Source organism: Populus alba, chromosome 3 (genome assembly GCF_005239225.2).
Source record: "Populus alba chromosome 3, ASM523922v2, whole genome shotgun sequence".
NCBI classification, from domain to species: Eukaryota; Viridiplantae; Streptophyta; class Magnoliopsida; order Malpighiales; family Salicaceae; genus Populus; species Populus alba.
This window is the reverse complement of record NC_133286.1, coordinates 14130083-14152552: the sequence shown is the minus strand read 5'-3', so window position 1 is coordinate 14152552 and position 22470 is coordinate 14130083. Positions and strand designations below refer to the sequence as shown.

The window sequence follows — 22470 nt, the reverse complement described above, 5'->3', positions numbered from 1 at the left end:
CCTTGAATAATCCAGTTTCTCACAAATACAAAACGGGTTAGAAGTAGGGGGAAGTTGACCTTCTAATATCTTTACCTCACCTATTCCTTTTTTTCTCACTCGATCCAAATGTATAACAATCCTTCCCCCCTGCCCTTTACCAAATCTTCCATCTCCATCTCTTTTGGTAATTAATCCTTCGCAGATTTGGTTACCGTTTCCCCCTTCTTCTGCCCTCATATATTTCTTTCCGTGTTCGTGTAGTGTTTGCTTCTAATCTCCCGAGTTTAGTGTTAGTCAAGGTTCATTTTTTTTCCTCTTTGAAACAAGTTTGGTTTCTTTCTTGATCGGTTTCTTTTATTTGCTTTTATCAGATACTAAACAGAGGTTTCCTGGGTTTTGTGAGATCAGATGGCAGAAGGAAACGTTTCAAGATATGTGAAGTTAACAAAAGAACAAACTGTTGTAGAGGAGATTAAGCCTGGGGAACTAAATCAGCCTATTGAAGTTCCTCATGTCTCTCTCTCTTTCTCTCTCTGTTTTTTTTTCTTATTTTTCTTATCTCAAATTTTATCACCCTTTTGTTTCAAGTCTTGAGATTTAAGATATTTTAATGTTTCTCTGTCATATGCGATTGTTTCAAAGTTCAGGATTTGCACCCTAAAAGGGTTTAGCTTTTCAACTTCGATCTGATGCTGTCGTGTTTGCTTCTCTTGAGTCAAATTATCACGCGTTTTCTTATGTGGGTTTTGAATGCTCAGGCTGAATTTGTGTAAAGATTGGATCTCTGAATTTTTTTAATTTTTGGTGAGGCAGTTGGAAGTTTGCAAATGTAATGAATGTGGGCAACCTTTACCTGAGAACTTTCAGCCTCCAGCAGACGAGCCTTGGACTACTGGGATTTTTGGATGTTCTGAAGACACTGAAAGCTGTAAGTTCATTTGTAATCTAGCATTATATAGTTTCAAATCAATGTTTTGTGATGTGGGTATATCATATTTGGATATGATATGTTGACAACTTTTCAGAGATGAATTGCTTCTGTTACTGTGATTGATGAAGTACTTTATATTTTTATTGAAAGTTAGAATTTATGACATGGAGATATGAAACTAACTAACTTGATCTTCTTTTCCCTCAACTCAAACATGCATCAAATAAATGGTAATTATCTTGTGCATGTGATAAACCATAAATGGCTTTAGCCAAATTTGAGCCTCTGCTCATTGTCTGTGCTTGAAAGGAAAGTCATGGCACTTTTTCTTGAAGATCATGCTCTAGACAATATATGAACAATCCTTTCTTGATATGTATCCTTTAGCTAATCGGGAACTTTATGCTCAACTCTGCGAGAAATAATTTTATCAGATCAGAAATTTTGTATTTGCACACATGGTAGCCCCGTTTATGATTTGAATGCAGGCAGTTCACTTGTTTCTGTTTTTTGTTGTTTCCTAAATAAATGATTTCTTTTGTTTTTTAATTTTTAATTTTCTTCTTATTTTTCTGAAATCCTTGTCCATATAAATTGGAGTTCTTTACCTTTTCTAGTGCAACTTTTCCCCTTGTGTTTTTTCCCCAACTGTTGAACTTAGATGCCTGGATGCCATTTGAAACCGTTTACAGATTTTACTATAGGCACAGTTCAAATTTTCAATTCATTTCAAGAACATGGTTTTAGAAAATGACTTTGATAGACCAAATGACTAATGAGATTTTGGAAATTGATAGTTAATGTGGCCTTGTGTTTTTGCCACTTGCCATAACCAATCAAACTTTCAGGTCTAATGAACTTCTCAATACTGAATAGGAACTCTATCCTGAAGTTATGATCTAGTAAAAAACTGAAAATAGTTGTTGATTAGAGTTTATGCATTGAATTGGCAAATGCAATTTACAATTTTGAAACTCAAACATATATTTTTCTGTTTTCCCAGTTTTCTCTTTCCTGTTTGAAACAAAATATAATTGCATGTATCAACTAAAGTTTCATGGATGATGTTAATATTTTTTTTTTCATAATTAACAATGTGGTAATGACATAGATAGGACAAGGCTCAGTATTTTGAATTCGCATCTTATTTGGAAAGGTCTGTCACAAATTTTTGCACTTCCTTTGTGAAGTGGATGATATTGTCCTCCGGCAACATTATCCAATTGATTCTCTTGTAATTCTTAGTCTTATCAAAATGCGTGTCTCCTTTTAGGGTTTTAATTGCTTATTTATGCAAGGAATGATGGATTAATTCCTTCCTGTTTTACACCTGAAAAGGTTGGACAGGACTATTTTGTCCTTGTGTTCTGTTTGGTAGAAATATTGAGAGCTTGAGAGATGATACCCCCTGGACTACACCATGTGTTTGCCATGCCGTTTGCATTGAAGGTGGCATCACACTGGCAGCAGCGACAGCTGTCTTCCATGGAATTGACCCAAGCACGTCATTTCTTATTTGTGAGGGTTTACTTTTTGCTTGGTGGATGTGTGGCATATACACTGGTCTTGTTCGACAGTCTTTACAGAAGAAATATCATCTCAAGGTAATCTCAATTTTCTCTATTTTCATGTTCATGTTATGAATTGAAGACAGCAAGGATCCTCGACACACTGTTAAGGTTAAAAAAAAGCATAACATGAACATTTTGTAGATGCAGACAAGATGACTGCTTCTGGATTCCTTTAGTATTTTATGGGAGCACTTAATAATTTTAGGAGTTGCAACACATGGAACACTGTAATTGTTGCTATTATTCCATTGATATTTCAATGTGCTTTCCGAGGGTGAAAATTACTTTTTTTAGCACACAAATTTGTTAGTTCATGATAAAGTGCGCTGCTGGAAGTTGATGCCAAATAACAAAGAATAATGAAATAGTCATCATATAATTTTTATGAACTTAAAGGGTATTTTATTCCTTAATGATATGGAAATTTTTTTCTCCAATTCAAAGCTAATGATTTCAAAAGCACCGAAGTGCATTAAATTTTAAGCTTTTGCAAAAAGTTTGTCAACTGCTTTTCTCCAGTTAACCAAAATTATGCGGTCTGTGCTGCCAAACAATCAGTATGGCTTCCATTGTGCTACCTAATGAAGCCTTAATATTTTGAGGGTTGCTACAGTGCTGTTGTTTTAGCATTGTCACATTCCTGACGCCTAAAGCATAACCCCCCCCCAAAAAAAAAAAAAAGTTTAATTTTTACTGTTTACTGACTAGCATTTGTTTGGATTGCAGAATTCACCCTGTGACCCATGCATGGTGCACTGCTGCATGCACTGGTGTGCTTTGTGCCAGGAGCACAGGGAGATGAAGGGGCGTCTATCAGATAACTTTGTCATGCCAATGACCATCGTCAATCCTCCACCTGTTCAAGAGATGAGTGCCACCACTGAAAACCAGGATTCCGCTCCATCCTCTGAAAAGAACACCAGCTTGGAAATGCAGCCTCTGTAAAATCCGTTCATACAATAGTAGTACTAAGGAAGCGAATTTGATCTTGAAACTGTTTTTTTTGTTTTTACAAAGAATTTCGTTGCACAAGAAATTACTGTACCCCCCTTGTGCATCAAAGGATTCAGAACAGTCATACAGTTTTACCCTTGTTGATACTTTTTTGTAGAGTAAAGTTTACTTTTGATTAATGAGGATGCATTCTCATTCAGACTTTCCGCTTTTATATGTTAGTACCTCCTGGTTATCGTGTGGAACCAGAAAGAGTTGCTTCCACGGCCTCAGCCTCAGGTGTTGGAATTTTAGCTTTTTGTACAAGAGAATCTGTTGTTGAATTTGGTGATTGGTCAAGTAGTTGAGCATTTGATTAGCAGGTTCCAAGGTAAAATCTCACATGGGAGGATTGATCATTGAACTAACAATCTAAACGTCCAACACTCCACGAATTAGCCATATAGCACCACTCCTTTTGGATGGTTGCTTTGCCAGTCTTTGCATGAAGGAGCTCTGCAATGCCTCCAAAAGTGGATGGAATCATGCGTATGGTTGGTGTTGCCGGCCCTCTACTTTCTGATTACTGAATAAATCATTGTATTCGGTGACCTAATTAAAAAGTAGGACCCACAAATGATAGACACGAGTTACTCTTGTCACAGCTTCCAAAGCTGAGCCATGGACTGTCCTAAAGCTTCCCTTCCCCCAGTCAGTTTTCATTATTTATCGCTGTTAGGTCCTTTACCACTGCATGATCTCTCTATTATTTTGCGTAAAATGTAAGCCTGTTTCACTTATTTGTCTCTTTCAAAACCAGAATAAGGGGTGTTTCACATGGTTTTGCTTTTATTTTTAAATATTTTTTAAAAGTGTTTTTTTTTGTTTAAAAAATATTAAATTAATATATTTTAGTAATTTTTAATGATTTTGAAGTATTTATTTAAAAATAAAAAAATATATAATTTTTTTAATATATTTTCAAACAAAAACCATTTAAAAAAATATTCCATATCACAGTCCAACATTTACTTCGATTAAAACAAAATATTTGTCCTCCGTCAAGTCCTAAACATTACTAAGGCTACAAACAAACTGCCCTAATACCTGCCTATAATTATAATTTTAAAACTTAACTGGGATGTACTTGAGATAAAGAATTGAGCTACAGATAATACTTGAGTTAAAGGTGAGAATCGATTTGTCAAATGAGGTTAATTAAAAAAAATAAAAATATATATGTATATAAAAAACATTATTTTAACAAAATTATGATTAAGTTTTGATAGTTACACCCGAATCAATCAGGACAACTTAGGTTTTTAACCAAGTAAAAATCAAGGATTTTTTTTCAACTAAACTGTTCTACCCCATATCATTCAGGTACCCATATCTACCTGCTGATCCAGTACAGGTTTTAAAACAATGCCTACAACTCTCTCTCTCCAGGACGTTGTGGCTGTCTAGGCTTGTACAACTCTCTCTCTCGATCTCTCCCCAAGACATTGTGACTGTCCAGGCTTGTACAACTCTCTATCTCTCTCCAAGACATTGTGAATGTCTAGGCTTGTTTCCATGGAGAGACCACAGCCAGAGACTGGAGGAAGGAGGAGAATGGAAAAGAATAAGGAAAGGGTGCAGTTCCTACCTCCTGGGCGTATGTTATCGGTGCCTCCCATGACGAGGCCACCAGCAGCAGCAACCAATGAAGTGAGGCTAGCAGCAATAGCTGTTGAGTTGAACATACGGTTGAGATCAGCAGACATGCCTGGTGCAATGCAAGAGCATGCATTTAGGTTCAGTAGAGCACTCCTTGATACTAATAATCTCGAGAGCAAGAATCCCAATCCTACTCATATCGCCATGAGTCTCAAGAAGGTATGGAGATTTTCCATGGATTCGACCTTGATGATTGTGCATAAAATTTGCTTCTAATACAGTCCAAGTTTTTTTTTAAGCATAGTTCCAAATATGGCATCATTCTGATAAATATATGAACGGGGCATCTATTGATACTGCATATGAATGAACACTTCAATTTGTTGGTGGAAGAACAGTAAATCTCCCTATCATAAGTTTATTACAAGACTCAATAGCAAGCAGAGAGGCACAGATAGGTCAAGTAGCCATACCCCACCTCTTCTCTATCCCTTCTAATAATGTTGATGCGTGACATGAAAGAAGGTTGTCCCACTAACTGTACTCATGACTAGTGAGAGTACTCATAGCAGTTAGCACCCGAGTAATTTTTCAGGAAAATCTACGATGGCTGTTAAGTTGAGATTTAATTAACAGTAGTAGTATTATGGTTGCCAAGTTATTTATTACTATTATTTTGGAGCTTATAGCTTTGTTGTTTTTGTTTAAAAGCTTGCAACTTTATTAACTTTTTCTATAACACATCAATTCCTGATGTAAAGATTTTAGTTTTTTGTCATTACACTAAACAATGTATCTTGATATCCATACCGATTATACCATGGATTTTGTTTGAAGTTTTTAGACAACTGCGCCCTATGTGTTCAAACCTTGTTGAAATTTATTAACGTTGGCTGAGTTGACAACAACCAAGATTATTTATGTGATTGACCTTAGTTGACTTGAACTTTTTCTCCCCTGCATCTTTTCTTAGAATTTCCTTGCAAATGGGCATATACAAGGAAGTTTTGGCACTGCTGTTGTTCATTTGTCCCTTGCCTCCTTTCCTTTTCCTTTTCCTTTTCTTTTTCAGGAGTTTGATGCAATGTATGGCATCGCATGGCACTGCATTGTGGGCAAGAGTTATGGGTCATTTGTAACTCACTCAAGTGGTGGATTTGTATATTTTTCCGTGGACAACCTCTCTTTTCTTCTTTTCAAGACCGAGGTCCAACCAGTGAAGAGGCCACCTCCATTGCGCAAGCTCAAGGCATAAATTGGTCGTGCTAATTGAAAATCTGCTTGAATTTTAAGTACATGAATCTGCATTTTATGGACAAGGCGTAGGTTATGCTATGACTTATATTTAGGACCTTGTCTAAATTCGGTTCTGATGCTGTTTTAATTACTCTTTTCCTTTCCTTTTCTTTGTTTCATCGCAAGTAGCTAGATTTAGTCTCGAATAACATTAAAATATTGTAAATCCTATTTTAATTTGGATTCGGGTCTTACAATATATTGGATTGCCATACAGGAAAAACTAAGAACTACCTAAAAATTTCACAAATTACACTCTTTACTATAGTTTAATTGATCAGGATCACATTAGTTTCTCTCTGTTAAAGAAATATGAAGAACGATAAAGACAGTTTGCCAATTTCCTTCATGGCTATAGAGGCTGGTGATCTTGAAGGCGGCACAGAACCATGCAGGAAGCAACTCTGCTTCTTCTTACACAGACACTTTTGCTGATTATATTTCTTCTTCCAGCTCGAACTCATCAAGTGTGACTGCTTATTGGGAATCCTGGAACTCTTCTTTAGAATGTGTTGATTTGGGATCAGAAACTGTTGTAGACAAGGAAGTTGTAACATGGGAGACCAAGATAAAGAAAGGAGATGTGGAGTCTTATAAGGAGGAGAGACAGAGAACAGGAGCTCCCTCTAAAATTATGGCTTGTTTCAACTTTCTGTGGCTTCTATTCTGCGCTTGATTGGATTCTATAGGCTCTCTCTTCTAATTCTGTTCCAATTAGTCTCGACAAACTGTGGTTCCTTGTCCAGCTTAATTACTGGCTGTTCTGTCCAGGATCTCAGGCTTTTAGGGTTTTTTTTTTTTTTTTTTTTTTTTTAAAAGACAATTTTATGCCAGTTAGGTTATTTCTTTCTGCTTTCGTGGCTAGCCGCTGGCCAAATTTTTGCATGTTTTTTTTTTCCTCGTATTTTTTTGCCTATTATATATATATATATATATATATATATATAAGAGTCAATATCCGATACTGAGACGAATCCTGCTGCTTCCAAGCTAACAAATCCTTTTCCCTGTAAGATAAGGAACAAGCGGCGAATGTGTATATATAACTATAGGCTGACTATGCATAGCCCTATTAATATTTGCGTCTCAGGTATTAATAAAAACATGGCAAGAGGAGGTCGCAGCTATGGAGGTGAAAGTGGATCTGCTGGTGGTGCTCGTTTTCGTGAAGATTATACTGATTATCGCCTATTTTATGATGAACTAGGAGCGCAACCAATGAACCAATTGTTTTCTTTATTCCATGACAATAGCATTGCGTATTCAGATAATGTTCCATTGAGCAGTGTTGATTCTGAAGCTGGTGGCGCTTCTCCTTTTCCTACAAACTCCAATGATGCTACAAACGAGAAGGAACATGGAATGTGGTCTTCCTTTATGCAGTGTTTCGAGTTCTTAAGTATTTTTAGCCGCTGATCACTTATTTAATGGAGAGGAAGAGAACATGTCTTTGCTCCCAATTCCCTCTTATATTTGTTAAGAGTACTCTTTATTTATTTATATTCTGCTCAAGCTATTAATGGGGAACGCTAATTTGATTTCATGGATCGTGCATGTCCAATGGTTTGTGTTGAAAATAGTGTTTTTCTTTTAATTCTTGTTCATCTTACACATGAACAATGTTTTTCTTTCTTTCTAATTGGGTGACTGTTTTCTTTCTTCTTGTTGCTATTGTTCTCTTCGCACACTGACTGGCTGAATATGAAGTACACTTTGTTTTTTCTCAGCAATATGATATTTTTTGTCCAAATCCCACGTATATTCAGACTAAACTTCTCTTTAGTTGGGTCTAGATTCAAACTATCTATGTTCACGGCCTTTCATTGGATTCAAATCGGAGAACATAACGTGAGAAGACAATCCATTTAACACCGAGTCAATATTTAGGGTTTGTTTTATATAACAGGGGATCATTCTTGACAAATCTTTTTTTTTTTAAAAAAATCCCTTCTCTGATAACTAGAACAGCAAGTTATTGAAACTGAGGTTCAATAATTGGGACTAAAATTATTTTAAAAATAAATAAAAGTTGATGTGGGGAAATTTTCGCAAACACAAAGGGTGGCCATTGAATGAACTGCAGATCACGAGTACTACCAATGAAATCCTACCACGGAGTAAGTAACGGTTAATTTTTGAATCATGGGTTTGCAACCCTGAACAGACGCACACGTATATGAACATTGTTGCAATCTTTCCGTAACTGCTAAAACGCAAAACACAAAGGATTTGCCATTTCTCTCTTAATGCATAACTGCTATCCTGCCTTGGAAAAATTCCGACTTCAATTTATTGTCTTGGCAATATGTTGATATTTGGTAAAATGGCTTCAGCATCACTGACTGCACGTTTCAAACAATCAGTCACTCCCGCTTCTCTTAGAGCCTATCTTGCAGAGTTCATCTCCACTTTCTTTTACGTGTTTGCGGTTGTAGGATCTGCCATGGCTTCAAGTAAGTGTTGAACAGCAACTTCTAATCTGTTTAGTGAAAAGGGTTTGGCTTGATTGTCCATGTTTCTTGCTGTAATATGTCGGTCTACATGATCCTTGTTTGTTTTTAATTAGCAATGTTCTTTTTTAGTGAGACGAGAACATATAAAATGGAAATCTAGAGCCATTTGTCAATTTTGCTACGGTTTTTTTCTGATAACATATAAACAGAACTGTCTAGTTAAGAAAAAAGCATAGTTGTCGACTTTTGTGGTTTTGGTTCTAATAACACGCTGAGGCACATTCAAAATATTGATCAAAAGGCATGATTCAGTTTTTCTAGAAGTAGAGAGTTTACAAGTTTTAAGGTTGATGTTTGATTTTGGCATGTGTCAGGGAAATTATTGCCAGACGCAGCAGCAGATCCATCCAGCCTAGTGATAGTCGCAATGGCGAATGCTTTTGCACTCTCATCGGCTGTGTACATTGCTGCAAATGCCTCTGGAGGGCATGTGAACCCTGCTGTCACATTTTCCATGGCTGTTGGAGGACGCATTAATGTGCCCACCGCTCTATTCTACTGGATTTCTCAGATGTTGGCCTCCGTCATGGCTTGCATTTTCTTGAAAGTGGCCACCGTAGGACAGGTGATAAAATCCGCTCTCTGTTAATGCAAGATGGATTGGATAGGATCCTTTAACCGATTGCAGCTTTCTTGCACTGACAATATTTGCTTACATTTTCTTGCACTGCGCCACCACTAAGATGCAACTTCTATTCTGTAATTTTCTAGCATGTTCCAACCAACACAGTTGCAGAGGAAATGACAGGATTTGGAGCATCCCTGATAGAAGGTGTGATGACATTTGGCTTGGTGTACACTGTTTACGCTGCCGGAGACCCTAGACGTAGTTCGTTGAGCGCCACTGGACCTTTGGCAGTAGGTCTTACGGCAGGAGCCGGTGTCTTGGCTGCAGGACCCTTCTCAGGTGGCTCGATGAATCCGGCGAGTGCATTTGGGTCTGCAGTTATTGCTGGGAGGTTAAAAAACCAGGCTGTTTATTGGGTTGGACCCTTGATTGGAGCCGCAGTTGCTGGGTTTCTCTATGATAATGTTGTCTTCCCTACTGAAGCTCCAGATTCTCTCAGGGGTGTTTCAGGTGAAGTTGGAGTTTAATTGCAGTTTGCTGTAATTGACACTTTGTTCTTATTGTAATTCTAAGTGGTCACAGTGTTCCTAGTTAACCTCTGATCATTAGTAAATTACGGCACTATTTGTTTTTCCTGTTCATGGGAGTGTTTTGGGCATCTTGTTATTTTTAAAAATATTTTATTATTTTTATATTAATTTATTAAAATGATACGAAAATATTTTGAAAAATAATTTAAAGTAAAAATAAATAAATTTTAGTCAACTTAATCCAATGAGCCTATCATCATACAATTAACCTCATCTAACCTCATCTACGACTGAGATTACTCCAAGCTTTTTACACAACCTAATGCGATTCTAGTACCCAGTACACAATAAACAAGTCTCTCCCACAATTAACAGCATGATCATCACCAAGTCCGTACTTAGATATGTTATTAAATACAATTATAATTTTAACCAAGCACAAAAGTTTTTAATTATAAATAATAATTTTTAAAATTTATTTTTTCATAACATAGGCATAAAAGTTATTATAATACTAAATACATTCATAACAATACCGGTAATGTTGATAATAATTATTCCTGTAATTATAATATTGATAATATTAAAAATTTACAATTATTTGATGATGAAATAATGATCATGGATAGTGATAATGATTGTTGATATCATAAAAGAATAAAATAATTAAACGATAATGTATTAAGATTAATAAAATAAAAAAAATACTCTTTTCATAGATTTAAAATATGTTTTTCAAATTTGATATGGATTATGGAATAAATTGAAAAATATTTTATATTGAATCATGTTTTATTATTTATTTATATAATATCAAAAATTCAATTAAAAAAAACATTTTCCATGAAACAAAAATACCCAATCGCATGGTAAAAAATCCAGATTCTGGACGGGCCTGGTTGATAAAATAATTGGACAGTCCGGTGCATCAATGATCGAACCAGGCCCAATTAAAAATGAAAAAAAAAACTATCGTTTTTCCCGCTTCTTTCAGAGAGAGGCTCCTCTAAAATTCAAAACAATCGAAACCCCTCCCTCCATCCAAAAAACAAAAACAAAAATCTCCACACAAACAAACTCTCCATTTCTCCCCAACCCCAACTCACCCACTCCCAGGCCTTGTCATATTGGAAACCCTAAAATTTTCCCAAGCCTTTTCAATTTCAGGGGTTCTCATTTTCAATTACGAATGTATATAAAGGAGATATGTTTAGAGGGGTTCAAATCTTACGCAACAAGAACAGTAGTACAAGGATTCGACCCCTTTTTCAATGCAATTACGGGGCTAAATGGGTCTGGCAAGTCGAATATTCTGGATTCAATTTGTTTTGTTTTGGGTATAACTAATTTGCAGCAAGTTAGGGCATCCAATTTGCAGGAGTTAGTGTACAAGCAAGGACAGGCAGGGATTACTAAAGCTACAGTGTCAATTGTGTTTGATAATTCTGACAGGAATAGGAGTCCTCTTGGGTATGAAGATCATTCAGAGATTACAGTTACTAGACAGGTTAGTTTTCTTCAAAAATCAAATTGGTTTGCTAAATTAAGGGTTTAGAATTTGTGGGTTTTGCGAAGAATTGGTGAGAGAAAGGTAACGTGTTGGTTAAATTTTTGTTAGAGGTAAGAGAAATGTTTGGTTTGTATTTATGTAGCCACGCATTTTTCTTTTATTTTAAAGTTGGCCTTTGATGGCGTTGGGAGGTTGCTCTGTTTTAATTGTAGAATATAATGGTCCGGTATGTTCCCTGAGTGTTCTAATTGAACGGGTCTGATTTGTTTTTTGTTTCTATATTGAATTTAATGTTGCTTCTGATTATTATAGCAATGGTAAATTTACATATATTTCTGTCTTGGTGTGTTTAGCAATTGATTCAAAAAGACTGAACTAGAATGTTTAACTAAAGTGTATAATATACTATAGACCTAAGAATGGAACTATAAGATACAGCGGTTATTAAGCTCGGCCTGCAAAAAGAGAAACTTTTTATGGTCATGATTTTTTGAATTTAATCCAACTTGTTTGCTTTGACAGCGTTGATTTTATATGTGAAGGACTTATATATTTGTATCTGCAGATTGTGGTCGGTGGAAGGAACAAGTATCTGATCAATGGAAAGCTGGCCCAGCCTAGTCAAGTCCAAAACCTTTTTCATTCAGTGCAGCTGAATGTTAACAATCCACATTTTCTCATTATGCAAGGACGCATTACTAAGGTCTTGAACATGAAACCTCCAGAGATCTTATCAATGCTTGAAGAGGCTGCTGGGACAAGAATGTACGAGACAAAAAAAGAGTCTGCGTTGAAAACTCTAGAGAAGAAGCAGAGCAAGGTGGATGAAATTAATAAGCTTCTTGACCAGGAGATACTGCCAGCTCTGGAGAAGTTGAGGAAGGAGAGGATGCAATATATGCAATGGGCCAACGGCAATTCTGAATTAGATCGACTCAAAAGGTTTTGCATTGCTTATGATTATGTTCAAGCAGTGAAAATTAGAGACAGCGCAGTTGTTGAGGTGGAACATATGAAGGGAAAAATTGCTGAGATCGACACTAGTGCAGAACAGATGCTGGCGGAAATACAGCAAAAGGAGACGGAAATATCAAAATTGGCTGCTGAAAAGGAAGCCAGTATGGGCGGGGAAGTAAAAACTCTGTCAGAGAATGTAGATGTGCTTGCTCAAGATCTTGTGCGAGAGGTATCAGTTTTGAATAATAAAGAGGATACTTTAAGGAGTGAATGTGAGAGTGCTGAAAAGGTGATGGGGCAATCTTTGCTAATTCTGATGTTTATTTTTATATGTCTAGCTTTGTATATTTGCCTCTAGAATTTGTTCAAGTTTTTCTCCTCTTCTTTTGCTTTTTTAAATGACCAGGCAGTTTTCATATCGCATTTACATTTAACATCTTGATGCTTCCAGATTGTTCACAGTATTGAAGAATTAAAGCAGTCTGTTGAGGAGAGGGCTGCTGCAGTTAAAAAGTCTGAGGAAGGAGCAGCTGATCTCAAAAGGAGAGTTGGAGAACTTTCCAATAGTTTGGGAAACTATGAGAAGGAATACCAAGTCAGTATTCATCCTTGCTTTTTTAGTTCATTTTGCTCCGTATAAATAGATAGCCACTGCACTGACCAGCAAAACAAGTCATGGATTGAGAGTTTTAGTTGCTATTGATAGGGTGTGCTAGCTGGGAAGAGCAGTGGTAGTGAGGAGAAATGCCTTGAAGATCAACTGGGTGAAGCAAAGTATGCTGTTGGAAATGCTGAAACAGAGTTGAAACAGTTGAAAACAAAAATTAGCCATTGTGAGAAAGAGCTGAAAGAGAAAACGCATCAGTTAATGTCAAAGAATGAAGAAGCTGTTGCTGTAGAGAATGAGCTTCGTGCTAGAAGGAAAGATGTCGAAAATGCTAAATCAGCGCTGGAATCTCTTTCATATAAGGAAGGCCAGATGGAAGCTTTACAGAAGGTCTGTATGCTCCCCTTGATCCCATTTCACCTTCAGGTCCTATAAATTACCTTACAGTTGATGATTATGTTAATCAAAACTTTTCTTCAGGATTGTGCATCCGAATTGAAACTAGTGCAGAAGTTGAAAGATGAAATACGAGACCTTTCGGCGCAGCTATCAAATGTTCAATTCATATACCGTGATCCTGTGAGAAACTTTGATAGGTCGAAAGTAAAAGGCGTGGTAGCTAAACTAATTAAAGTAAATGACAGCTCCACAATGACTGCCCTAGAGGTCAGTAATGCACATATCATATACTTGATTTTGTCACAACAAACTTGTACGAGTAGTAACAACTCTTACTTGAGTTGATTTTCAGGTTACTGCAGGTGGAAAGTTATTTAATGTTGTTGTGGACACTGAGAGCACTGGAAAGCAACTTCTTCAAAATGGTGATCTCCGTAGAAGAGTGACAATTATCCCCTTAAACAAAATTCAATCCCATCCTGTACCCATTAGAGTTCAGCAGGCTGCTGTTAGATTGGTTAGTTGTTGCTTTCACCTCCTTTCCATGATTTGGTGCCATAGTCTTTTTCTCCTTTGTTGATTTTTATCATTGTATCAGGTTGGCAAGGAGAATGCTGAACTGGCACTTACTTTGGTTGGCTACGATGAGGAATTGAAGGTATATCAGCCCAGGCCTGCTCATCAAGTGAAGTGTGTCCACTTCATGCTTCTCATTCATAGTTTGATGGTTATACTGAGTGAATAAGATCAGCAAATTATTCATGCTGTGATTGAGCTGTATGTTGCAATTATTCATACAAAATTTTCTATTTACTTTTGTCTGAACCTGAATTTCCTTTTCTTTGGTATTGTTTTCCTACTGTTGATTTTTGCAGACTGCTATGGAATATGTTTTTGGTTCAACATTTGTTTGCAAAAACATTGACGCTGCAAAGGAGGTATGCTCATCTTTGTCGAAGCACTTATCTAGATTGTTTGAATGTGTGAGAATCATTTGGGGGGCGGGGGATGCTCAGTAACTTTGTCATAACCTTAACAATTTACAACCAATATATTATAACCTTAAAAATTTACAATCGGTATCCTAAACTTAGTCCACTACCAATGAGTTCCTGCAACTCTGTTTCTTAGGTGCTTATAATTATAGATACATCTTTCTTCCCCTACTTTCTCACTGTAAACTTCACTCAAATCTTTCTTCAGGTTGCTTTTAGTCGAGAAGTCCGCACTCCTAGTGTCACTCTTGAAGGTGATATCTTCCAGCCAAGTGGTCTTTTAACTGGTGGAAGTCGCAAGTAAGTTGCCTTTTAGCTTACATATATAAACATGAAGAGGAAACCCTTTTTCTTCTGCATGTTATCACTGAAACTCTTTAATTATTTTCTTTATTCATTTGTTTGCTCCATCAAACCACAGCTATTACTTATTAAATTTGATGTGCATCAAATGATTCCTCAAGGTTATACACTTTCTTTTTGTAACAGGGGTGGTGGCGATCTGTTAAGGCAACTCCATGAATTGGCAGAGGCTGAATCAAATCTCACACTACATCAGAGAAGGTTATCCGAAATAGAAGCAAAGGTAGAGTTACATCCCCTTTCATCACGTGTAAGAAGGAAAGGGGCAGGAGAGAGTCATTGTGCTCTAAGATATTTTTTCTCCTTTTTTCAACACGTAAAGAACTTCATGTGGCATCTATCTGAAGTGATCAATATGCATATTGATGCATCATGTGCTTGTGTTGAATAAAAAATATTTGGAAACTTTTCCTCATAAAATGTTGATACAAGTTGCTCCATGAAATGCATTCTGATATGATACCAATGCTGTAAATCAACTCTACTCTCCAACTACGTTGGAGTATTTGTTTATTATGAGCAACAATTGAGATTAATTCTGTAATGGATACATGGAGAATTCTGATTTGTAGTCTGTTTTCCTTGGTTACTTAATAACACACCTTTCATATCATACGTAACAGATTCTGAATTTTGACTTGCAAGATTCATGTAGCTTTTGCTGTTTGATTTTCTTACTATTTCAATTTCTTTATTGGCTTCTTTTCATCCTAAAATTGCAGATTACAGAGCTCTTGCCGGTCCATAAAAAGTTTGCAGACCTTAAAAAGCAGTTAGAGCTTAAGCTGTATGATCTTTCATTATTTCAGGGCAGGGCTGAGCAAAACGAGCATCATAAGGTTTGTAATATCTCCTCCTTGATAATGTGTCTAACTGGTTTATTCAGTCATTATGCTGCCCCTTCTGTTTCTGCGAGTAAGTTCACTTACAATTTTTTGGTTCTTGTTTGTTGGTTTCTTTTGTGGGGTAATAGCTTGGAGAAGTAGTAAAGAAGATTGAACAAGAGCTTGAAGAAGCAAAGTCTGCAGCCAAAGAAAAACAAATTTTGTACAATGAGTGTGTTAATACAGTGTCAATGCTTGAAAAATCTATCAAAGAGCATGATAATAATCGAGAAGGCAAGCTTAAAGACTTGGAGAAACAAATTAAGGCTACAAAAGCACAAATGCAGTCAGTTTCAAAGGACCTCAAGGTAAATTTTAATATTGCTGATCTTTTACTAGACATTTCATGGTGGATCCATGAATTATTGGGCTGAGCTGGATTTGAAGCAGCATACGCATTTTGATAAAGAATTTACAGCACTGCTTGGGCAAGGGATAGTTGAAAAGATTGAAGGACATTTTTTTGGATGGAGGAAATGAAACTTTTTCTCACAACTGTATCCTGAATCCTACATGTGCTGTCTTTGTTAGTTTAGTTCCATTCGGTATGATTCCTTAATAGCTCTTTAACATTTTGTGCACTTTCTTGTTAACAGGGCCATGAAAATGAAAGGGAGAGACTTATCATGGAACAGGAAGCAGTCATGAAGGAACATTCATCTTTGGAGAGTCAATTAGGTGCTTTGAGAGCACAAATCAGCCGTCTCAATTTGGAATTAGAAGAACAGAAGGCCAAGGTAAACTTGGTATCTGATTTGGTGAACTTCTCAGTGTTTGGTGTACAAGTTATTGCAACATGCCTTTCTTGCAGGTTGCTTCCACGCGCAATAATCATGATCAGGTTCAATCTGAGCTCAATTCAATCCGTCTAAAGATGAAGGAGTGTGATTCCCAAATTAGTAGCATTCTCAAGGAGCAGCAAAAACTTCAACATAAACTGAGTGAGACTAAGCTTGACAGGAAGAAGTTGGAGAATGAGGTAATTTGTTTATAGCCCTTCTTATGTACTGCCCACATTGTGACATTTTATTTATGTATTTCTCTATTTATGCAATAGGTGAAGAGAATGGAAATGGAGCAGAAAGATTGCTCTATGAAGGTGGACAAATTGATAGAGAAGCATGCCTGGATTGCTTCTGAGAAGCAGCTATTTGGGAGAAGTGGGACTGATTATGATTTTCAGTCACTCAATCCTAGTAAAGCAAAGGAGGAACTTGAGAAATTGCAAGCAGAGCAATCAGGGTGTGTAACTCAAACTTTTCAATCTATGATTAATACTCTTGTTACTATTGTTGTGTTAAAACTAATAATGCTATCTTTTGTTTCTCAAGAACATTTTTTTCTTAGCCTGAGACCTCAAACCTTTTGATTCCGTTTCACATTGCTATTATTATTTGCGGACCAGAGAGCTGATCATTTTTTTCCTGTTGTATTGTTCACTGTAATGAAGGCTCGAGAAAAGGGTGAACAAGAAAGTTATGGCAATGTTTGAAAAAGCAGAAGACGAGTACAACGATTTGATGTCAAAGAAGAACATCATAGAGGTTGTTTACCCTGAATATAAAAACATTGCTTGTACATTAGCTTTTCTATACTTGTGCTAATTTTGCGTTTACCAGAATGACAAGTCTAAAATAAATAAAGTGATTGAAGAGCTAGACGAGAAGAAGAAGGAGACTCTCAAAGTTACTTGGGTTAAAGTGAACAAGTGAGGTTTCTCTCACTTTGCAAGATTTCCTGCTTCTGATACTGTGTTTTAATTTTATACCAGCATCAATTGTTTTTGTTGTTTATGATGGATGTTCTGATTCTGGATTTTACAAAATATGGCCATACACATGCTTATAAATTTTCAATCTTTTTTAGTGACTTTGGATCTATCTTTTCCACCCTATTGCCGGGCACCATGGCAAAGCTAGAACCTCCTGAAGGTTGCAGTTTCCTAGATGGTCTTGAGGTTCGTGTAGCTTTTGGAGGTGTCTGGAAACAATCGTTGTCTGAATTAAGTGGAGGTCAACGCTCTCTGCTTGCTTTATCTATAATCTTGGCATTACTTCTCTTCAAGCCAGCTCCACTTTATATTCTAGATGAGGTATATTTAACTAGAATCATTATTCTATTGGCCCTTGGAGAATTCCCATCTTATCTTGTTTACCCTTTTAGACATGTCAAATGTATTATTAAATATATGATTATATTATATTAGATAACTCCACACTTAATTGACTTCCATAATAGGTAATGTAATAGAAAAACTTCTCTGAGGTGGTTTTGTTGACTAGAATTTGAAAGGCACTCAAGTACCGGTGCATGTAAAAAATGCACAAGCATAGAAAGAAACTCATGTTTTTCTACGCCGAGCTATTTTATGGAATTATTTTGGTTTTATTTTTTGTTCGCATCATGCTTTCTAAATGGATTTTAGTAGAAAGCTCATACAAGATTGATTTGCCATTGATCCAATTCTTGAGGTTGTTGACAGGTCGATGCAGCTCTTGATTTAAGCCACACACAGAACATAGGGAGAATGATCAAAGCTCACTTCCCACACTCCCAGGTCCAGTGGTTCTTTTCTGTGTTAAATGATAAATGAAACAAATTCTTAATAGTGATAGTGCATCAAATTTGGGTGACAACATGCCACCGTGCAAAATTTCTTTCTTGAAATTCATCTTTATTGTTAAGCCTATCGAACTATGATCTATTTTTCTTAAACTTTCTTTTGGATTGTATCTTGTAGTTTATCGTGGTTTCACTAAAAGAAGGCATGTTCAACAATGCTAATGTTCTTTTCCGGACAAAATTTGTGGATGGTGTTTCCACTGTACAGAGGACTGTTGCTGCTAAGCAGAACTTGTGATTGCTTTAATATGGTCAGGTTCTATTGGTATATTGCTGCACTAGCATCTAATATTAATCTTGTATCGTTTGTTGGGGATCTTATTATTTTCATTTGACGGTGCTATTGATATATTTGGACAGGTAGTGTGACACCAAGTTCCAAGATTTTTTCAAGAGAAGTGAGAAGTTTCTACCTTTTAAAATTCTTCATTTTGAAGTCGTGTTGTTTGTATTGTAATTAAATGTCACATTATAATATTGATGTTAAGCGCTTGCCTATCAGTCAAGCAACTGTCAAACTAAAATCTGTGCTAGATGATTCACAGGATTTAGAAGCTTTTCTATTCATTTAATTTATGTATTTGGATTTCGGTGCTTCCGATTACTACATGAATATATTGTATAGTTCATCCACCATTGACAAAACTGAAATTGGAGAACTACTACTTCAGTGTGATCCCTAGTAAGGGTTGATGAAATGATAAAAATAATGATGATGCTGCATATTTGCTTTCTCCCTTATTGCTTGTGTCCTGATGATTCAAACTTATGTTATGTTTATACAGATGGTTTTTCGTTTGACCTGCCAATGGAGACTGCTGGGGCCTAAGCTGTGGATCATGCCACTGAAGCTGATTGAAATGGTGATACTTCGTTTCAATGGCCCATGGTACAGTGTTAATTGTGAAAACATCTCGTTCTCATGCATGTTAATCTGTAGAATGTTCTATTATGATACCTCATAACATATACCGTTGACTAATGGCATTTTGACTAGTATGTTTTAATGTTGAAGCTAATCGGTTAACAATTAGGAGTTTGAGATGGTAGTGACTAGTGCCATAGATGAGATGAAACTCTGTTTACTGAATTGTTTCTTTTGATCAAACTGGACATAATCATCATCTCCAGCATCAACCAACGAGTTTGCTGTACCACTAAACTTTAGCAGATGGATAAATTGGCTTGTCGTTGGAAATTGAAGTTGCATTCAAGTTGGCTAATCTATTGGAAACGTGTTTGTAAATTTCAGTTGGTTTTACCAGTCTCTTCGTACTAATGCTGGTTCAGAGTCCAAGAGTTTACATATAGAAGTAGAAAGGTTGGAAAAGATGGAACCCTGTTGGTTCGCACTTTCATACTAGCCATAGGCTCCATCTGCGTGCATGCATGGATGATGAATACCCTACAAACTAGTCGTAGTAGTTCCCTAGATTTTGGCAGGCTTAGAAACTTCTATGCGTCTCATAATTAACCTGGTTAGCTGTAACAAGGCCACATCAACCCCTACTACATATAAAAAATCTAGGCAAGCCCATTGCTGATGATATTTCATATTGGAATTATAGGACACAGAAATACCCATGTCTGCTCAGGATTGAACTAGCCTCTCAATACACCAATTATTTTTGGGGATGTTAGGCTGTTAGGCATCCATTTTCCCCGTGCAGTTGTTGAGTGTTTCTAAAATGGTTATAAAATGAAAACCCTTTAAATTTGAAATCTGCATGAACTTTTCACTCCTACGTGTTGAAAATCTTAATTTAATTAGACGAATAAAATTCAAATTAAAGAACTTCAAGATTTTGGATAAGACTGTAGGAAAGATTTTATATTTTTTCTCAACAGTTTTCCTCGCCTGCCGCCGAGGCTTTGTTCTTTTTTTTCTTTGTTGACATTGTCACGTGTCCATATTGTTTTCTTCATGAATTCCCTAGCAGATTTTTTTCTCAACATGAGAATTTTGGGGCTTAACACTTGTTCCATCAAGGTGTAAATGCTAAAACGAGTTCACGAGAAACAGAGTTAAATATGGCATCTGGATTCAATGCGTCAAAATTCTAATTCAACCGACCAATTCAAAGGTGGGCAGAGAAGGGTTCCTGATGGAGATTTTCAGCATTTTTGTGAAATTACATGAAGATTGTTCTTTTCTTGTGCGAAAGGAAACCAAGGCTGCCAACCCCACTCTCTTTCCCACTGAGTTACTTTTTTTCCCCCCTTCCAGGAATACAACGAGGGCATCAATTCTGTCAAAAAGTCGCCAAAATTTTTAATCTTCAGTTTTTGTACAATTCTATTGAAAATCATCATGCTTTTAAGCAAAAGAATATCTCATTACTTCGAACGAGAATCATTCTAATTTCACATAAAAAGACACTTTACAGGGAATCAAGAACAAATCTAAAGGAGTCCATGAAAATACTGTTTATACACGCACAAGTCATTATGGATTTGCACTGGTTTTTTGATCCTCGGATTTTTTAGTGTTTAATTATTTTTTTTTTTCATGTTGTCCTTCGTTATTAATCCATTGATAGTATTCCTGCTCACTCTTAAAAAACTGTTTGTCGGGCTTTTAGCAATGGAAAGCACTGTTATGCAGGCAATTCACGAACATAGGCGTCACTTTACTGTTTCAATTTACAACGAATCACGTGTTTGCTACATAGTTCTACCACACAGATTAGGGTTTTTTCTTCTTCTTTAAAAAATTCACCGTAGATCACATATATCGATTGGCTATGGTGCCGATCAAGCAGGCTTTGATGGGTGACGTGTTGCTGAGGTGCCATATAAAAGGCTTTTCTTGTAGCTTTCGTGAAACCTACCAAACCAACATGCAATTCTCTGTGTGTTTCAACGTTAATTATTCACATTTCAAACCCAAGATTTTGAGGGCAAAGTCTTGGACGTCACCTCGGCCGAAAGTCTAGACACGCAGTGGCCTTCAAATATATAGATCAATGGCAACGTACGACTTTGACTTTGAGATTGTCTTGGTTCTCAGTTTTCCACATCAAGAGAATTCCCGCAAGGATATCTGATTAAGGATTCATGGGGCAGGCGGGCCCAGCTTCAGCTACAGGTGCCATGAATGAATTTGACAGCCTTCACTCTTTGATGCCGCGCAAAAACCCTTAGACGACAACTCTTTTATTATATTATATTACAAATATAAAAAAAGAACTAAAAAACTAAAATTCATAATGGTTTTACTGTTTCAATTCTTGTAGACATTGATTCATTTGAATTGGCGATTGGTACAATGTTGTCTTAATTTCATTTTGACTCTAAAGGATGTGTTGCATGCACCTTTTATAAGAGTAATTATATAGGAAATATTATAGGCATATCATATAAAAAATATTATAGTTATATTTTTTTTGTTATAATCTACACCATTATTATTGTATATTGCACTACACATATATATAAAAAATATTGGTTAATCAATTAGTTAAAATTTTTAATTATTCTGAGTTTCGTATCAGAGTTTTCTGCAATCAGAACTTCTCTTCCCTCTTTCTATGGACTCTATTGCCATCACCTTCTACCCCCACCAAACCAGCAGTGCAGACTAGCCAATCAGAAGCTGCTGCCTTTGGATCTTCCTCCCACCAGCAACATCCCTAGCCCGCAGAGTAAGACCATGGTCCTGCCTTCCATGTTTTTGTCGTCCCCATTCACATCATGGGGATAACACCTCCCTTAATCATTGTGTTGTCTAATATTCATCAAGTGGTCTCATTGAATCTTACGAACACCACCTATCTTTACTAGCAAATATAGATAAAACCATATCTTATTGGTCAAGGTGTTTTTCCACCTTGTTAATGGCTTAGTGTCGTGTTCTCCCTCTCTTGTTTATGATAATTTTGATGGTTCTTCTTTGGCAATCAATTCTTTTTTTTTTTCTTTAGAAGCAACAAGATCAGTTTATTTTAAACGCTTTACTTTTTTTTTTCTTTCCATGGACGTCTTGCATCCTGTGATTGATTGCTAGACTCTTACTTGTGTCTGGCACATTCTTTAGAAAATGTTCACTTTTCTTGTAGCTCGCGTGAAACCTAACAAACTAACGTGCAGTTGTCTTTGTGTTTCAACGTTAATTATTCACATTTCAAACCCAAGATTTTGAGGGCAAAGT

At 36.4% G+C, this 22470-nt stretch overlaps 4 protein-coding genes across 8 annotated transcripts; all 4 read left to right on the top strand.

Annotated features, from left to right (window-relative positions):
* Positions 1-3617, top strand: LOC118028620 (cell number regulator 6). 4 transcript variants are annotated; one of them, XM_035032295.2, is made up of 5 exons: positions 1-166; positions 354-495; positions 796-910; positions 2252-2517; positions 3211-3617. In XM_035032295.2, exons 2-5 carry the CDS (start codon positions 391-393, stop codon positions 3427-3429), a joined length of 705 nt encoding a protein of 234 aa, XP_034888186.1. In that variant the 5' UTR covers positions 1-166; positions 354-390; the 3' UTR covers positions 3430-3617. The 4 variants fall into 4 exon arrangements, with proteins under 4 accessions (XP_034888186.1, XP_034888184.1, XP_034888185.1 ...); XM_035032293.2 differs by having other exon boundaries at positions 1-264; XM_035032294.2 differs by having other exon boundaries at positions 1-271.
* A 1103-nt stretch (positions 3618-4720) lies between these two features.
* LOC118028624 (dynein light chain, cytoplasmic) lies at positions 4721-7145 on the top strand. Its single transcript, XM_035032301.2, has 2 exons — positions 4721-5295; positions 6149-7145. Exons 1-2 carry the CDS (start codon positions 4975-4977, stop codon positions 6329-6331), a joined length of 504 nt encoding a protein of 167 aa, XP_034888192.1. The 5' UTR covers positions 4721-4974; the 3' UTR covers positions 6332-7145.
* Positions 7146-8695: 1550 nt separating this feature from the next.
* LOC118028623 (probable aquaporin TIP5-1) lies at positions 8696-9980 on the top strand. The gene is made up of 3 exons (XM_035032299.1): positions 8696-8825; positions 9200-9450; positions 9597-9980. The coding sequence occupies exons 1-3, from the start codon at positions 8696-8698 to the stop codon at positions 9978-9980; spliced, it is 765 nt and encodes a 254-aa protein (XP_034888190.1).
* A 1017-nt stretch (positions 9981-10997) lies between these two features.
* On the top strand, positions 10998-19364 carry LOC118028622 (structural maintenance of chromosomes protein 2-1). 2 transcript variants are annotated; one of them, XM_035032298.2, is made up of 22 exons: positions 10998-11490; positions 12059-12739; positions 12902-13045; positions 13157-13447; positions 13538-13723; positions 13809-13973; positions 14055-14114; positions 14332-14394; positions 14660-14751; positions 14941-15037; positions 15537-15653; positions 15788-16006; positions 16295-16435; positions 16510-16677; positions 16756-16940; positions 17149-17242; positions 17318-17406; positions 17565-17790; positions 18181-18255; positions 18439-18571; positions 18681-18718; positions 19106-19364. In XM_035032298.2, the coding sequence occupies exons 1-20, from the start codon at positions 11173-11175 to the stop codon at positions 18556-18558; spliced, it is 3531 nt and encodes a 1176-aa protein (XP_034888189.1). In that variant the 5' UTR covers positions 10998-11172; the 3' UTR covers positions 18559-18571; positions 18681-18718; positions 19106-19364. The 2 variants fall into 2 exon arrangements, with proteins under 2 accessions (XP_034888189.1, XP_034888188.1); XM_035032297.2 differs by having other exon boundaries at positions 18439-18585.
* The last annotated feature ends 3106 nt before the right edge of the window (positions 19365-22470 follow it).

Bases quoted from the DNA above. Each gene is read 5' to 3' on its own strand.
- LOC118028620 (XM_035032295.2), top strand. From the start codon at position 391: ATGGCAGAAGGAAACGTTTCAAGATATGTGAAGTTAACAAAAGAACAA. The intron at 496-795 runs GTCTCTCTCTCT...TTGGTGAGGCAG, and splicing joins AGCCTATTGAAGTTCCTCAT to TTGGAAGTTTGCAAATGTAA. The intron at 911-2,251 runs GTAAGTTCATTT...ACACCTGAAAAG, and splicing joins TTCTGAAGACACTGAAAGCT to GTTGGACAGGACTATTTTGT.
- LOC118028624 (XM_035032301.2), top strand. From the start codon at position 4,975: ATGTCTAGGCTTGTTTCCATGGAGAGACCACAGCCAGAGACTGGAGGA. The intron at 5,296-6,148 runs GTATGGAGATTT...TTTCTTTTTCAG, and splicing joins TCGCCATGAGTCTCAAGAAG to GAGTTTGATGCAATGTATGG.
- LOC118028623 (XM_035032299.1), top strand. From the start codon at position 8,696: ATGGCTTCAGCATCACTGACTGCACGTTTCAAACAATCAGTCACTCCC. The intron at 8,826-9,199 runs GTAAGTGTTGAA...GGCATGTGTCAG, and splicing joins AGGATCTGCCATGGCTTCAA to GGAAATTATTGCCAGACGCA. The intron at 9,451-9,596 runs GTGATAAAATCC...GTAATTTTCTAG, and splicing joins AAGTGGCCACCGTAGGACAG to CATGTTCCAACCAACACAGT.
- LOC118028622 (XM_035032298.2), top strand. From the start codon at position 11,173: ATGTATATAAAGGAGATATGTTTAGAGGGGTTCAAATCTTACGCAACA. The intron at 14,115-14,331 runs GTATATCAGCCC...TGATTTTTGCAG, and splicing joins GCTACGATGAGGAATTGAAG to ACTGCTATGGAATATGTTTT. The intron at 15,654-15,787 runs GTTTGTAATATC...GTGGGGTAATAG, and splicing joins AGCAAAACGAGCATCATAAG to CTTGGAGAAGTAGTAAAGAA.